Source organism: Lethenteron reissneri, chromosome 8 (genome assembly GCF_015708825.2).
Source record: "Lethenteron reissneri isolate LAM-NWPU_2019-01 chromosome 8, ASM1570882v1, whole genome shotgun sequence".
Taxonomy (NCBI): Eukaryota; Metazoa; Chordata; class Hyperoartia; order Petromyzontiformes; family Petromyzontidae; genus Lethenteron; species Lethenteron reissneri.
Genome location: NC_083786.1, coordinates 495,324 through 512,360, shown reverse-complemented (window position 1 = coordinate 512,360; position 17,037 = coordinate 495,324). Strand labels below are relative to the sequence as shown.

Below are 17,037 nucleotides of genomic sequence, written 5' to 3'. Positions count from 1 at the left end.
AGCGTCTCCCTGCTCAAGCCACGTCACAGCGTCTCCCTGCTCAAGCCACACCAACAGCGTCTCCCTGCTCAAGCCACGTCACAGCGTCTCCCTGCTCAAGCCACGTCACAGCGTCTCCCTGCTCAAGCCACGTCACAGCGTCTCCCTGCTCAAGCCACGTCACAGCGTCTCCCTGCTCAAGCCACGCCAACAGCGTCTCCCTGCTCAAGCCACGTCACAGCGTCTCCCTGCTCAAGCCACCTCACAGCGTCTCCCTGCTCAATTTTCGGGATTGGCGTGCGTGGCCAGGTGGTCACGAGGGGTAATTATAGGAGGGAACCATGGGTGGATGTTCGGGTTTGGCTGGGCCAGTTCGGGAACGAGGGCGTGAGCGTGGCCGGGGCAGGGCAAGGCCACGCGGGGGGGGGGGGGGGGGGGGGGGGGGGGGGGGGGGGGGGGGGGGGGGGGGAATAGAAAGCGGAGGCTGAGAGAGCTCGGGGCTGCCCTGGAATCGGACTGGTTCTATCGGGATGGACTGGTTCTATCGGGATGGACTGGTTCTATCGGGATGGACTGGTTCTATCGGGATGGACTGGTTCTATCGGGATTGACTGGTTCTATCGGGATGGACTGGTTCTATCGGGATGGACTGGTTCTATCGGGATGGACTGGTTCTATGCCACCATCGTCTTCGGGCCATCGCTATCTCCGTGTCGTCGCTGTCTTCATGCGGGCGTTGCTTGGGTGCTGTCCTAGCCCAAGTATCTGTTGTTATCCTGGCCCAAGTATCTGTTGTTATTCTAGCCCAGTCGTGTATGCTAGTCATAGCTAAGTATTGTAGGATATGAGAGTACGTTATCTGCGCCCTACTAAATAAAGAAGAAAGACAAGAAGTGTCCGAGAGTCATTACACAAACAATAGGGAGGCACCAATCCAGCTCGAAGCCAATGGTGAAAAATTCCCATTCCCAGAGCAGAGGCAAGTTAATAATAATTTTAACAATAATAATATTATTTTATATAGCGACGCTAATGCAAAATGCATCTCAACTTAATCCACAGCACGACATTTGGCACGGAGTGGTTTTGCTGCGTGTTTGAGCGGGGGTGATGTGCCGGTGTACATGCATGCACACGTGCACGCGTGTGCGCACGTGTGCGCATGTACGCACTTCCACACGTCGAGCGTGGTCTTGCGGGCGCGCGTGATCACGCAGCCCTCCCCGGAGGCGGCGCCACCCAGGATGAAGTACGCGGGCGCCAGCATGGGCGTGTCCGTGAGCATCTTCAGAGCCTCGTCGTAGCTGGGAAAGGCAGTGACGTGTCACGCACGCTCGCCTCCGCTTGGTGACATGCACGACAGAACACGGAAAGTTAAATTTCGATATCTAGCTTCGATAGCCAATCGGCGAATGGGCACAATTTGTCAGCCGATGAACGCCTTTGTTGCCGCCGTTCGATGATATTGAACCGAGGAAGCGACCGAAGACAACTGCGATTAAATTACACGTTCCACGAATTCCACCGTAATAAAAACAATGTACATACAAAACCACGGAGAGTGTTCTCATGCACAATGTACAGAAGATGCCCCTCGCAGCAGATACGCAAAAGGACAAAAAAGCAGGGCTATGCCGTCGAAACGAAGCTTTCTAACGTGTGATTAAACTCGCAGTAGATAAGGGATGAAAAATACATCACCTCACTGCGATCTGTTAAACGAGGGAACAAAAAACCCAATAACCCAGCTCTTATCTGGGAGGCATTACTGGCAGCGAGGTGAGGTGCTGTGAACACGCCACTCAGGAAACCTAGAGGACGCGTTTTACCGTCGGTTATCTGCGCGTTCCACAGCGGGCTCGTTGAGACGACTTGGCGTGGGGGTCGGGCACAACACCAACGTCAAGGCAAAGCTCCAACAGGGCGCAGCGCACGCATGGTCAGGGCACCGTGGCCACCCGAGGGAACCTCCGTCACCATGAAAGTCAAATGTGGGTCATGCCGCCTCCCGTTACCCACAACAGGCTGGGGACCACGGAATCGATCTGGCTTACACGCCCTCGAATAAATGAATACATAAAACGTGGCAATATTGGCGATTCAGAATGGATTACGCGGGTCAGGTCACATAAAGTGATTCTACTGCTATAAGCGCCACGACGTGTAGGAAGGTGATCACATTGCAAACCAAATTATAATTATTACGCCGCTTTTCAGCAGGTGTGACATGGAGTCGCCTGTTATTGGTGTAGATTGAAGATCAAAATCAGCGCCACATTCCTCTCTGTTGACTGGTGATCCGGGAAAGACACCAACATTTAAGGCCGAGGGTGCCGAGTTAGGGTGTCACCACAGCTCCCGGAGCTGCCGAACCTCCAACGAGGCGTGGGCATTTTTATTGAGGGTGACGCAAGTGGGGAGCGTAGTGCTCAAGTGGGGAGCGTAGTGCTCAAGTGTGCAGGAAAGCAACTGATACTTTGTGATGCTACGAGAAACTCGACCTGGAAAAGAAGAAGACTAAAGCTGTGCAACCATCACTGGACGTGTCGCTGTGGCTCCAACACCTCACTCCACCTCTCGCAAGCTCCACGACCATCACTGGTGAATGTTAACCTAACCTAACCTTTTTCTCTCAAGACAGCTAGTTAATCCATGATGTTATTACTCGTTTTTCTATTAAATATGCACGTTAAGAAAGTCTGCTATGTTCTTAAGCTTGATAGGAAATCTCCCAGCGACATAACCTCCCCATTATTCACATCGTTTCTTGCAGGAGGTTTTCCGCTTAACATCGCCTCGCTTAAAATATAAGTCCTATCTTCCAGGTGCGCAAACACCCGTCGCTAAGCGAGCGGCGACTATACGAGGCGATGTGGTCCCTGTGGATTTGCCAAACCCAGGATTGGACGGGACCTCAAGACGCTGATCCACTGTAGGGAAAAAAAATCTGTCGTCCTTTGGGGTGAAGAATTACTCAAGAGGTTGCGGCTGCAGTGAGTACGTTGTGCACGCGCGGAAATGTATTCCCGTCTGTGACTCCTGTTCTTTGGGTTCAAGAATAAGAATTAATACAATTTATTTATATAAAACACAGTGATGCCCTCGAGGCTCCTGCAATGTGGGCCATGGTCCAAAAAACAAAAGCAGTCCCTTCTCTTGGGCAAAAACCGGACACCCTCTGCGTAGGGCAACGTTCTCCATGTAAAGGACAAGCCAGGGCACGTCGGACGGAATCACGATGCCGTGGGAGGCCACGAGCATGACCACCAATAGCATTTAAAACCGACTCGCTCACGCTCAGACCGCACACACAACACAGCTCGCGTACCAGCTCCCAGGAACTTGGCGACAAACGCGTCCTCCGCACACGACTCAACTGGCAGCGTACGGCGTCGTGTATCGTCAGCGACTGTCTCGCTGACAAAATTCGGCGGAGGCCCGCAACAGCTACATGCGGCCACCGAGGAACGTGACGAACCGCTGCATCAAGCCAATTCGTCTGCGTCGCGCACTCAAGTCTGTTAATTCGCGGTCGCGCAATAATTTCTGAGAAGGACCGTTTTGACGATGTTCAACAATGGCAACGTAGCAACACGCTGAGACACGTGTTGCTACGTTGCCTGTGATGTTATCGTATGCCGTTGAAGGAGGGTCATTGCCCGACACTTTTATTTTTATGGTCACATTGTTGTTGACGAGTGCGTCGAGTTTTTTTTATGATTGTACTTTGCGTGCGACATTGCCAATGCACCAGCAGCATCACCCAGGTAAGGCCCCACTGAGCCATATAGCTCTTTTTTCAAAAGCGACTTGACTTTGACAAATTATAGTTCAACAAAGTGGCTTATCGTGTGGTAATTTATATCAGCCAAATACTCTAAATACGTAACGTTGATTTTAAATATGGATCGAAAAACCAGAGGACCCGGAGGAAAAATCCACACGTTCACGGGGAGAGAGACAAGCAAACTCCAAATATACAGGCTGAGGCCTAAAGTTTTGATGCCGTCCTCTCTCCGGCAATGTCGAAGGGTAACTAGCGTCACACCAGCAGTGGATTGATCACGGCTGATGTGAATTGAACCTTACCTGGTTGCATTTTCCAGAACTGATCTCGTAAGGAAACTCATCCAATGGCCGTCCCTCTGCCCCAGGATCCACTCAATAATGCCTGCTCACATCCACACAGATGCACACACACACGCACACACATGCACGCACACACATGCACGCACACACACAAACACACATACGTGCACACACACGCGCACACATTCACACACTCACACATCATACGCGCACGCACACACACGAGTGAATAGCCGCACGGGAGCGCCCTTCGTGGTCAGCGTGAACATCAACCCTGTGCATTCCAGCGTGTACCTATGTAGCAATCCAGACCGATACGAGCGATCCACGCACGCATCAAACACGATTACTCGCAGATACACTACATATAAACAAGCGCCCTGTCACTATATATATGAACATACAAAGGTCCCCTGTATAGCCTGAGCAGACTTTTGGGGCAAGTGCTGTTAGCGAGCACCTATGAAGGCCGGCACGGCACACGAGAAGGTGGGTGGCCAGCACCACGCCCGACCGCATTTGTTTTTCCCTCATGTTGTTGTTTACACACCGCACCAGGTACTCATTTGAGGCTGAGTAGACCTAGGGGAGGCTAGGGACCAGTTGAGATAATTGCCACTGGTGTTGGCCGTGAGTGGGAATCATACTTGGGTCGCCGTATTTGTAGCGCAGCGCACTAACCGCGACGCCACCACTTTCCATGTATGCATCCAACAGAAATATACATTTAACACGTAACACCCTCCTCCACCCGACACAGCCAATTAATAACGTTGTCACATTTCAGGCAACCGTCTGATGATGCCGGCTGTAACCACCAGCGAAACGTCCGCACCCAATTGTGGATTGTCCATGGATCGCTCTCCAACAACAACACCGGTGGTGCTGAAGCGGTCATAAATGTATACATTAGTTCACATGAGGAACTTTATAAATTGACTGTCAGGTGGAGGTGGGTTTTATGAAACCAGTTTTACTCATGTTATCTGACTCAAACATCTATATCTATTATCAATAAATATACATATTAAACACGTTCCTGAACACACGCCCAAAGAGCCAAAACATCTAGAGTCCAACAACAACAGTGAACTTGTGTCTTGCATTGATTGACGTTATAGGAGCTTGGGAATTACAAAGTGCAACAATGCAAGGGAAGAAGCAGAAAGAGAAGCATTGTGACCTACAGTGTGGTGAGTGATGGGGTGAGTGTGTGTCAGTGGATGGGTGAATGTGTTGTTGTGATGTGCAGTGTGGTGAGTGAGTGGATGGGTGAGTGAGTGTGTTGTTGTGTCCTGCAGTGCAGTGAGTGATGGGGTGTTTGAGTGAGTGGATGGGTGAGTGAGCGTGGTGAGTGATCGACACGGGCACATCGGGGGATAAGAGCTGTGACACCGAGTTATCAGATCGTTCACAAAGCAGGGACCGCGTCATCGCCACTGACCGATGTAGCCTCCGTCGATGTTGAAGCGCTCGTTCATTGTGAGGGTGAAGGCAGCCTGCGCTCACGAACACACGCACACCCAGTCACATACGAACATACACACTCACACACGAACACATGCGCACCCAGTCACACGCTCTAACACACGAACACACACGCACTCACTCACACACGAATACACATGCACCCAGCGACATACGAACACACGGGCGCCCAGTCTCACTCGCACCCAAAATACAAATACGAGCTGATGGGGTGGGCCTTTCTCAGCGAGGGCTGAGATTCTCGAAGTGGAACATTGCGTAGCGTGCCAGAGCTGAAGCAAATGCCTCTCCTGTTTGCGGTGTGCACAGCCCGAGTGAGGTACGTACAGGCCTCATTCCCGTCAACATCCCCACATATCACACAGCTCAAGTGATGTACGTACAGGCCTCATTCCCGTCAACATCCCCACGTATCACACAACCCGAGTGATGTGCGTACATGCCTCATTCCCGTCAACATCTCCACGTATCACACAGCTCAAGTGATGTACATACAGGCCTCATTCCTGTCAACATCTCCTACGTATCACAAAACCCGAGTGATGTACGTACAGGCCTCATTCCTGTCAACATCCCCACGTATCCGGCGAAGTTGGTTGAGCGGAACACGGTCTTTCCCGAGCGCTGAAAGTCCAGGTTGACAACGAGGGGCGCGAGGCGCGCCGGCACCATCCACGAGTTGTTTCTGGAGTCCCAGCTGCAGAGACAGAGAGACAGAGACACAGAGAGGGAGAGCGAGACAGAGAGATAGAGAGAGACAGAGATGGGGGGAGGCGCATGCACGCGGACGCCGCAGCCCGGCAGAGTATGGATTTCAACGCAGCGTGGCACGTGACATCCTCAATTTACGCACACTATAGGAGTACCACAGTGGTTTCCCCCCATTAGAAAGACTCTGCCCCGCCATGTGGAATGTGGAATTTCCGTCAGACTCCAGGCAGTAAACGGGAGATGAGCACCACCTCAATGCTCGATTTTGAGCGGGAGATCGCTGAGATTTTCGACTCAATATTTCGGATTTCAACCTCATCAGCAATTCAGAAGACAACTAAAACATGTGCACTCGCATGAGAACACACGTGTCTACCTACATGTGTGTACATATGTAGTGTCAGCGGAGCACGAGACAAGGTTCTTGACACAGCTACCGTTGCTCGTTTTCTTCGATGTGGCGGTGGCTCTTGCCAAGCACTCTCCGATTTTACATTTACATGCAAATTCCATCTCTAGCCCCGCCCATTTACCCTTGGGCTACAGCCATCTCAAACCTTTATAACATCCTGCCTTAGCAGCTCTCCCGCCATATATTTTTCCTGCCTCAGCAGTTCTCCCGCTATATTTTCTCACCTGATGACAATTACTTGTGTTGCGATCGAAACGTCGTGATATTGTTATTTTTTTTACTATTTTTCATAATTGTTTCTATCTACGTGGCTTACCGAAAGACCCAAAGAATATAAATGAACAACATTTCAAAGACACCATGTAGCCTGCACAGGCTGCGGGGCAAGTGCTGTTAGTGAGCACCTATTAAGGCCAGCATTGTAGAGATGGAAGCAGGGGTATGGCACGTCTCCAGTGCCAATGTGTGCACACTGCTCTCGGTACACAATTCAAACAGAGTCGACCTGGGATCAAGAACGGCACAGATATTTGCTACCGACATGAGCCATGGCCAGGAATTGAACTCGGCACGAAACCCTGACCGCCGCACCTACGTAAGCAGAGCATTACATACATGCGTACAAAGACAAAGATCCCCCGTGTAGCCTGACAGACTGTTGGGGTAAGTGCTGTTAGCAAGCATCTACGAAGGCCAGAAACGGCACACGAGGGGGTGGGTGGCCGGCACCAAGTCCGGCCACCTTTGTCTCCCTAGTGGCGATGTTTACACATCGTACCAGGTACTCATTTGAGGCTGAGTCGACCTAGAGGAGGCCCAGGACCGGTTCAGATAATCGTCAATGGTGTTGGCCATGAGCAGGGATCGAACTCGGTTACTAAACAAAAAAGCCAATTTTTTATTTATTTTACCAGGTAAGACCCACTGAGCAATGTGGCTCTTTTTCAGAAGCGACCTGGCCACAAATGATAGCTTAATGAAGTGGCTTACCACATGGACATTTATAGCAGCTAAATACTCTAAAACGCCTGTTGATTCAAAATGTGGAGGGAAAAAAACAGAGAAACCTAACAAAAATCCATGTGACCACGGGGAGAACATGCAAACTCCAAATATACAGGCGCTAGGTTCGTAGTGCAGCACGTTAACCGCTATATTACCGCTCGTACACATCACACACACATACGATCACTTCATCACAGACACGAGCGGATACACTCACCCCATGAACAATCCAAAGTCCAGGTTTCTCGCGTGGTACATTTTCCCTAGGGAGGCGAGAGTCGCACGATTAGGTGGATGCTGTTGAAGCCCGTCTGCTGCTCGGGCTCAAAGAGCCCCCCCCTCTCTCCCCCCCCCCCAAAGAAAGCCGTAGCCTCCAAAACACTGCAGCGCCTGCGCGAGCACTCCAGAATTCATGGGCAAGCGGACGGTGGAAGAAGGCATTGCGGATCAGACACGACGTCACGCTTTCACGTGAAAGCGTAAATATACTCGAGATCTTACCTTGTCTAGATATATGTGTGTGTGTGTCGCTTTATTCAAAGGCGCTTTACAGCAGATATAAAATTGTACGTAAGATGAGAGTGGTGGAGATCAAAAGTGGCGGTGTAGTCATGCTGACGGTTAGGAGAACAGGTGGAAGAGGTTAAGGAGAGGTCAGAGTAGGGGTAGTGATAGGAGTTGTGGTAGTGATGGGGGTAGTGATAGGGGTAGTGATAGGGGTTGGGGTAGTGACAGGGGTTGGGGTAGGCCTGGCCATAGCTGGGGGGCAGGGAGTATCAGTAGAATAGCCTAGGGAGAAGAGATGGGGGTTGTTTTAAGGGAGGAACAGAAGCAGGTCAGTGAAGATAGGTTTACTCTCCAACACACTGGTGGGCTGAACTAGCAACTAATTGGCGTGTTTTGTTAACATGACATACCTTACCGGTTGGCTGTGTTGGGTGGTGGTGGGTTAACGACACATTTATACTTACGCAATCTAACCCCAAAAAACACTCTATTATGAGTATGTAACCGTACATGGAGGTTGCATGCATAGCAGGCCGAGCTGAATTCCCAGGGCTTTTATAGCTTGTTTCTATTCTATCCTTGCATAGGATACATACGTAAGAAGATATTCTACGTGATCACAAAGGCTTCCTGCTCATCTGTGTTATCAAACGCAGCGAATTTGGTCATTACCATCATCCTTTAAAAAAGCGATGATTTTAATTCTGCATACAAATTGAGGGTAACCTCCACAGAATATCAGTGTATCAGTGCCGCTCTGTGTAAGAGGGTGGGGCACCTTTTGTGTCCATGGCGACCAACGACGTGCAGACGGTGAAAACCTCGTAGAACACATTGTAGAGAACCACCTCACCTGCGTAACGCACACACGCATGTAACACACACTCACATGCGTGTAACACACATACACACATACGTGTGTAACACACACAAATGCGTTACACACACACACACTGGAAGAAACACACACGGAACAAACGCAATAAACACGCAACACACACACACAAGCAACAAACACACACGCATAAGACACACGCGCACAACACACAAACACGCCTAACACACACACGTGCGTAACATACACAAGCGTAAAACACAGACATGTATCAAACACACACGTAACACATAAGCACAACACACACGCATGTAACGCGCACACGCGTAACACACAGACACGTAACAAACACACACGCATATAACACACGCGTACAAAACAAACACGTAACACACACACGTGTAACTTACATGTGCGTAACACACGAGCCCGAAACACACACATGCGTAACACACACACACGTAACACACACAAAGGCGTAATGCAAACGCGGGTAACTTTAAAAGTGACACTGGAAGGTTGTCCTATTTAAATGTGTGTGTGTGATGACAATGACTGTGTGTGTGTGTTGTGTGTTGATCACGTGCTATTTCCGTGCCCAGTGCAAAAGTCTAAACTAGCACGTGGTGTGTGAACGCGTTAGTATTTACACACGCACACGTGTCGCGCCGTGTCTGCATGTCCGTCATCGTGCCAGCGTCGCGGTACACCGTGTCTGTGTCCGTCACCTTGTCTGTGTGTCTGTCATTGTGTCTGTCACCATGTGTGTGTTTTTTATCGTGTCTGTGTGTCTGTCTTTGTGTGTGTCATCGTGTCTGTGTGTCTGTCACCATGTGTGTGTTTGTTATCGTGTCTGTGTGTCTGTCTTTGTGTGTGTTTGTCACTGTGTCTGTGTTTCTGTCATTGTGTCGATCATCATGTCTGTGTCTGTCATTGTGTATGTCAGTGTGTCTGTCATGTCTGTGTGTCTGTGATCATGTCTGTGTGCCTGTCATTGTGTCTGTCTTTGTGTATGTCAGTGTGTCTGTGTGTCTGTCATGTCTGTGTGTCTGTCATCATGTCTGTGTGTCTGTCATCGTGTCTGTATGCCTGTCATTGTGTCTGTCATGTCTGTGTGTCTGTCATCATGTCTGTGTGCCTGTCATTGTGTCTGTCATTGTGTATGTCAGTGTGTCTGTGTGTCTGTCATGTCTGTGTGTCTGTCATCATGTCTGTCACCATATTTGTGTGCCTTTCATCATGTCTGTGTGTCTGTCATCATGTCAGTGTGTCTGTGTACCTGTATCGTTTCCATGTGTGTGCCTGTCATCATATCTACGTGTGTGCGTGTGTGCGTGTGTGCGCGTGCGTACCCAAAGGCACCCCAGAGACTTCGGAGATCCCTTTGAGTTCATCTGCAAAAGGGGCTGGGAATGTGCTAGCGAGCGGGCCCTGCAAGACAAGCAAGCACACACACACACATTACACACATGATAGACACGCAACCTACACTCATACACACGATCACCACATACCACCTTGCATATAAAGACAAAGCTCCCCCGTATAGCCTTAATGGACTGTTGGGGCAAGTGCTGTTAGCAACCATCTATGAGGGTCAGGGCGGTACACGAGGGGGTGGGTGGCCAGCACCATGCCCGGCTACCTTTGTCTCCCGAGGGGGGATGTTTACTACACACTGCAGCCAGGTACTCAATTGAGGATGAGTCGACTTAGGTGGAGGCCCAGGAACTGTTCAAATAATCGTCACTGGTGTTGACCGTCAGCAGGAATCGAACTCGGGTTGCCAGGTTTGTAGCGCAGCGTGCTAACCGCTACCCTACCACTCCACACGTTGCATATATATACACACACACGCAATTAGACATGACACAACTGGCACACACAACTAATACGAGGTGCAGAACAAACATAATTGGCATCTAAGTCCTGATGTGTGCGAGGTGAGGTGCCATGTAAAGTGGGCATGACGCCCGTGGGCTGCAAAGAGGGGATAGGCGATTATGCGAGTGCAGTGATTACAACACTAAACTACACATTCGGTGGCCCGAGTTAGATTCCTGGCCACGGCTAACATCAGCGGTGAGTAATTACCTAAACTGCCCATGGCCCCTCATTTTACCAATCCGCACTGACCAAACTAACATTAAGACTAAACTATGTTATTTATTTTACCAAGTAATGCCCGACTGAGCTATGCAGCTCTTTTTCAGAAGCGACCTGGCCATCACAAATGGTAACCCAACAAAGCGGCTTATCATCGCGTAGACATTTATAGCAGCCAAATACTCTAAATGCGTGATGTTTCTAAATATGGAGGGAAAAACCGGAGGACCCGGAGAAGAATGCACGCGACCAAGGAGGGAAGAGAAACACGCAAACTCCAAATATACAGGAGGGGTCAGAGTCGGGATCGAACCCACAACCTCCTGTACACCAGGCGAGGTAGTTAACATCTCGCCACCATGACGCCCTTGGGGTGGTGAAGTATGGTTAAAGCGTGGGGAGGCCTTAATTCCAGCAGTGGACTGACAAAGGCCGAAATTACAATGAATTTTATTTTAAATTGGATTGCGTAGAGCCCAAAAAGAGCCACTCCTCTTATGTTCCGAAGTGAAGTGCAAATGCATATCTGTCAACCCCTTATCATACCTACCTCATTACAGACCAATTAAATCCTTAAATGTCCCCCGTGCCCTTATAAATATCAACGTTCATCCTACAAAGTCTCATCACAAGGGAGAAACACACAAAAAAAAGACAAAACATTTGTTTTTCCCGTATTGAAACGGCTGTACGCCGTATGGACCTGAAAACTCAATTTCCCTGTACAAAAATAGGGGGTAAACCGTATGGGTTGACAGCTATGCAAGTGCGTGCCCCTCATCCGCTGTCGGAATGTGCTTGGCCCCTGCCATAGGAATGTGTAGTCTTCACCTTGGGCTCAGGGCTGAGCTCGCTCGAACTGGGAGATACCGCACATTTACTTTGCCGGGAAGCGATGTCAAGAAAACCTCTAGGGTCGCAGATTTCAATGTAAATGTAGGTTTTGTGTCAAAGTTTTATTTTGTGTAACCAGATGAGAACTTGAGAGACCCGGGATGGAGTCTCGTTCGGCAGAGTGACACGGGTCACCGACAATGACAAAAAGGAAAATAAATAAAAATTAGAAAAACGGAAGCATATCACGTGAAGAGTTAAAAATATTGGAGGACTTATCATCGATGCAGAGACGTGATATCCAGAGTGGGAGACATAATATCCAGAGTGAGATTTGGTTTCAGAGAAAGTGGGTTAATTGGATATTTTTGTCCCGGAGAGTCTAGAAGTTGGTACATGCGTGGACTTGTGTTGGTACATGCGTGGACGTGTGTTGGTACGTGTGTGGACATGTGTTGGTACGTGCGTGGACGTGTGTTGGTACGTGCATGGACGTGTGTTGGTACGTGCGTGGACGTGTGTTGGTACGTGCGTGGACGTGTGTTGGTACGTGCGTGGACGTGTGTTGGTACGTGCACCCTCCGTGTGCTGTGCTGCAAAGTCTGTGCAGGAAGGGCAAGTGGGGTAGGTACCAGAGCGACGTCAATGATCTCCACGAGCTTCCCACTCGGGAAGAAATCTCCTGCCAGCTGCTTAATCAGGTCGACCAGCGACACCAACTGTTCACACACACAAAGACAAAGATCCCCATACAGCCTTAACAGACTTTTGGGGCGAGTGCTGTTAGCAAGTACCTACGAAGGCAGAAGTGGGTGACCAGCACCACACCAGACCACCTTTGTCTCCCGAGTGGCGATGTTGACACACCGCACTGACTACTCATTTGAGGCTGAGTCGACCTAGGGGAGGCCCAGGACCGGTTGAGATAACCCCCTCACTGGTGTTGGTCATAAACGGGAATGGAACTCGGGTCACCGAGTTCATAGCCCAGCGCTAACCTCTGCGCCACCGCTCACACAAACACGCGGTTCACCCCGTGCAACACGAAGCAAGAATGAGCCAGTGCAATTGTGAATAGAGAAAGCAATCGTGAACTAGCGCCCTTGCTCAATGCACTGGTGGGGGGGGGGGGGCACGCACCTCGGCTTTCTTCTCGGTGATCAGCTTGGTCCAGCGCTGGGCTGGCGGGAGGTCCAAGTCGATCTTGTACCAGGGAACCTGCCCTTTGTACCTGCAATCACAGGCGCGACCATCATTCCCCGCTGAAGCTGCCAGACCTATAACCCAATCAATCGGTTGGCACCAAATAACTTAATTCCATTCATAAATTGATCTTTAGTGATACCAAAGTTGGCCCACCAGCAAGTTCGCATACAAGGAGTCTGCTTGTCCTTAAACCTGCACGTGATCATCGACTCCCCCCAAAGAGTTTTCCCCACCCAATATCTGTCAACTGGAAACCACCACCACCTCCTCCTCCTCCTCCTACGGGTCAGAGACGGGGCCCAGCGATTAGCGCTGCGTTCGCTGCCACTCGCAGAGGCTCACAGTTCGAATTCAGCCAACACCCCCCCCCCCCCCCATTATTTACTGCTGGAGAAATAACCACGACAATACCACGCGGTGGACGTTAAAGATCCCCCGACGTCCATCGCAAGAGTAGCCCATTGTGTGCTGGCGTCTGAGTCCAAATTTTCCAAAACAAACAAACACAATTGTTTTTTTATTTTATCTGGTAAGGCCCCACAGAGCTATGTAGCTCTTTTTCAGAAGCCAGCTGGCTATCACAAATGATAGCTCAACGAAGTGGCTTTTCACGTGAAAATTTACAGCAGCCAAATACTCTAAACGCGTGGGTGGGGATGGAACCCACAAAATCCTGCACACCGTGGTCGCCAGGTTTGTAGTGCAGCATGTTAACCGCTACATTAACACTCGTGCGCGTCACACACACGATCGCTAAATCACTGACACGGGTGAACACACTCACCCCATTGCCATTTACTATTTAGAAATTTTCATATTTTTACCAGGTAAGGCCTACTGAGCTATGTAGCTCTTTTTCAGAAGCGACCAGGCCACAAATGATAGGTCAACAAAGTGGCTTATCACGTGGAAATGTATAGCAGCCAAATGTTGATTCTAAATGTGGAGGGAAAAATAGGAGGACCCAGAGAAAAAATCCACAGGACCACGGGGAGAACACGCAAATTCCAAATATACAGCAGGCGTCAGGGTCAGGATCGAACCCAAGACCTCCTGTATAGCAAGTGATGTAGTTAACATCTCGCCAAAAAGAAATGACCCACAAATATCAATGAGGATTATATATCGCAATAATCGAATGGCCCCAGGTCACTCTTGTAAATGAGACTCACCCTAGCCTATTGTGCTCTCACCTCGCTAAACAAAATCAACATCCAAAACTGACTTCCATTCCTATACCCCCTCCTCGCATATGCCACATCTGTCACCACGGAGAGTTAAAGCATGGTGCTACTCATAGATGCACGATGGTTAGTTGAGAAAAATGCGATTCTGGCTCTCAATGCTACAAGATCGATTGAGGCTGACCTTGTAGATAAGAACAATAATTGCTCAAAGGCAGCTCAGGACACACAGCCCAGGTAATGCATCTTCAGCATCCTGATGTAAGTTTGAAGCTTCATTTGTGAGAAGTAGACTTTAACATCAATACCCATCACGCAAACTCCGGTCATCCTCACAGCGGCTTTAGGCGAACCACCGAACAAAGACGGTCACCGCATTGTGCACTTTTAGATGCGTTTCTGTGGCCATCTGGAATGCTCTTCCTTCTGATATTAGGAAGCCGCTGGAGCTATTCACTTTTAAAAACAACTCGATTGAAAACTCTTTTCTTGCGAACTGATTTTTGTTTAGTTTGTTGTCCTTCCCCCGCACCTCCGATGAGCGCGGTTGGCTACGTAGGGTGCGAAACAGGTTCACCGCACATACGTACATACGTCCTGTGATGCCACTGCAATGACGTTGAACTCAAACGTACGAGTGACATCAGCGATGCGCAAAAGTGACGCTCCTCACCGTGAAGTCTCGTTTCTCACTCGGGAAGCTTTAGACTTCCTGACCTCCCTCTCACCAGACACCTCCACACTTCTCTCCAGCAGATGCCCTCCGTCTGCCCCCCGTCTGCCCCCCACAGCCGCCCACTGGGCACCCTCTGCTCCACTTTGACTTCCTATGCAGTTTCCCGGAGGAGGGGGGGACGGGACGTCAAATGGCCACTTAATTGTCCCATTCCCACGTGCTCTTTGCGAGGTTTAGAGTTTGAGAAGTGGTGTTCTATTCCCCCCTGCCTGACCACGTGGATCGTGATTTATGTTCTTGTTTACATACCGTACAGGCTGTTTAGAGATATCGGTTCAAATGCAGAACAGACTAATCCGTTCATTCACTTCCAACCCCAGCTGCACAACATCACGAGTCGCCACTCGTGATAAGGGGACACTTAAAAACCCTAGTCCGTCACGTCTATATTATTCCAAGGAACAACTTTTAATCTTTTCGGCGTGTACAAATTCTGTGCGGTGTATTTCAGTGAGGAAATGTATACGGTTAAAATTGACAGTTAAAAACGGGAACAATTCCATCAGAAAACCACGATCGTGTTTGACTTGAAAGGTATTGAGGACCACCACTAAGGCAACACCACCACCTTGTCAGAGTGCTGTTCGTTAACCCAGCACACGGCGATTAATGAACCCACGATCACATGGGCAGGCATGCCCCCACAGCTGTTCCTCTCCCACTGTCTCCCCCCTTCTCTCCCTCCCATCCTCCACCCTCTCCCCTATTCCCCCCCCCCCCCTTATCTCCCTCTAATCCTCCACTCTCCCTGTCTCCCCACCTTTTCTCCCTCCCATCCTCCACCCTCCCCCTCTCTCTCCCCCCTTTTCTCCCTCCCCCCGTCGCCCCACCTTCTCTCCCCCTCCCATCCTTGTGTGGAATATCATTCCATAATTGCCCTTTCTCCGGAGATTATATTCATTCCACAAGGCTACATACCTCAGTGGGCCTTACCTGGTAAAAAAAAGTTTGTTTGTTGACCATACTTCACCGCACTGGCAGGTTACCCTGGACATGGTTCTGACATCACTCGCCACTGGTGATAGCCATAGTTGGGAATCAAACTCAGTTGGCCGAGATCAAGAGTCCAGTGCACCTACCGCCAAGCAAGCAAGGAGCGCCCTCCAGTGGCGAGAGATGGAACTGCTGCCAAGATCGAAGATCTTATCGCAAATTCGCCGTTGACGTAAATTATAGGGGGAGGGGGGGAGTCATTGACAGCCAAAAGGAGTCCATACCTATCAACCCATACGTTTTAGCCGTATTCTTGTACAGGGAAATTGAGTTCAGGTCCATACGGCGTACAACCGTTTCAATACGGCAACATTTTTGTCTATTTGTGTTTCTACCTTGTGAAGGGACTTTGTTGGATGAACGTTGAGATTTATAAGGGCACGGGGTGACCAATAAGGTCTGTAATAAGGTAGGCACTGATAAGGTGTTGACAGGTATGAAAGTCGTCCACAGAATCCGCCACTCATTTCAATGGCGACCCCTGTAAATGCGTTCAAACGAACGAGACGACAGTGTGGTGGATACAATCATCAGACATGATTCCTTGTAAAAGGTTTCAGTTTGGTTTTTTAACATCTTAACAGCTTGACTTTAAGCTTTCGTGACTGCAGGAATCCATACTCTTTGGTTCTTTCGGTAAAGTCACGTAGGTAGAAATAAAATAAAACAAATCACGACATTTCGATCGCAACACAAGCAAACTTCATCAGGTGGGACAACCACAGCAAGAAAATGCTGAAGTCGGTGGGAGAGCTGCCGTGGCAAGAGGTTATATAGGTAAGAAAGGGGGGAGGAGGCAAGGGGGGGAGAAATTAGAGGGCACGGAAGTGGCTATGTTAATGTGAGGGATTAGCATGATGTTAATGTGAGAAATTAGCATGTAACTGTAGAAAAATTAACCCGTAAAAACAAAGTTTTTCACTATAAATCCTTTATATGCGTGTTCAATGGG

General features: G+C 49.5%; 1 protein-coding gene across 1 annotated transcript in view; it reads right to left on the bottom strand.

Moving 5' to 3' along the window:
• Window positions 1-17,037, bottom strand: part of ASAH1 (N-acylsphingosine amidohydrolase 1) — a 38,437-nt gene that overhangs the window by 7,787 nt on the left and 13,613 nt on the right. The window contains exons 3-11 of the mRNA XM_061577840.1: window positions 13,107-13,197; window positions 12,599-12,685; window positions 10,379-10,457; window positions 8,970-9,044; window positions 7,902-7,947; window positions 6,109-6,253; window positions 5,513-5,567; window positions 4,069-4,150; window positions 1,152-1,283 (exon numbers count right to left, since the gene is read on the bottom strand). Of these exons, the coding sequence (XP_061433824.1) occupies window positions 1,152-1,283; window positions 4,069-4,150; window positions 5,513-5,567; window positions 6,109-6,253; window positions 7,902-7,947; window positions 8,970-9,044; window positions 10,379-10,457; window positions 12,599-12,685; window positions 13,107-13,197 (792 nt within the window). The remainder of the gene's footprint in view (window positions 1-1,151; window positions 1,284-4,068; window positions 4,151-5,512; window positions 5,568-6,108; window positions 6,254-7,901; window positions 7,948-8,969; window positions 9,045-10,378; window positions 10,458-12,598; window positions 12,686-13,106; window positions 13,198-17,037) is intronic.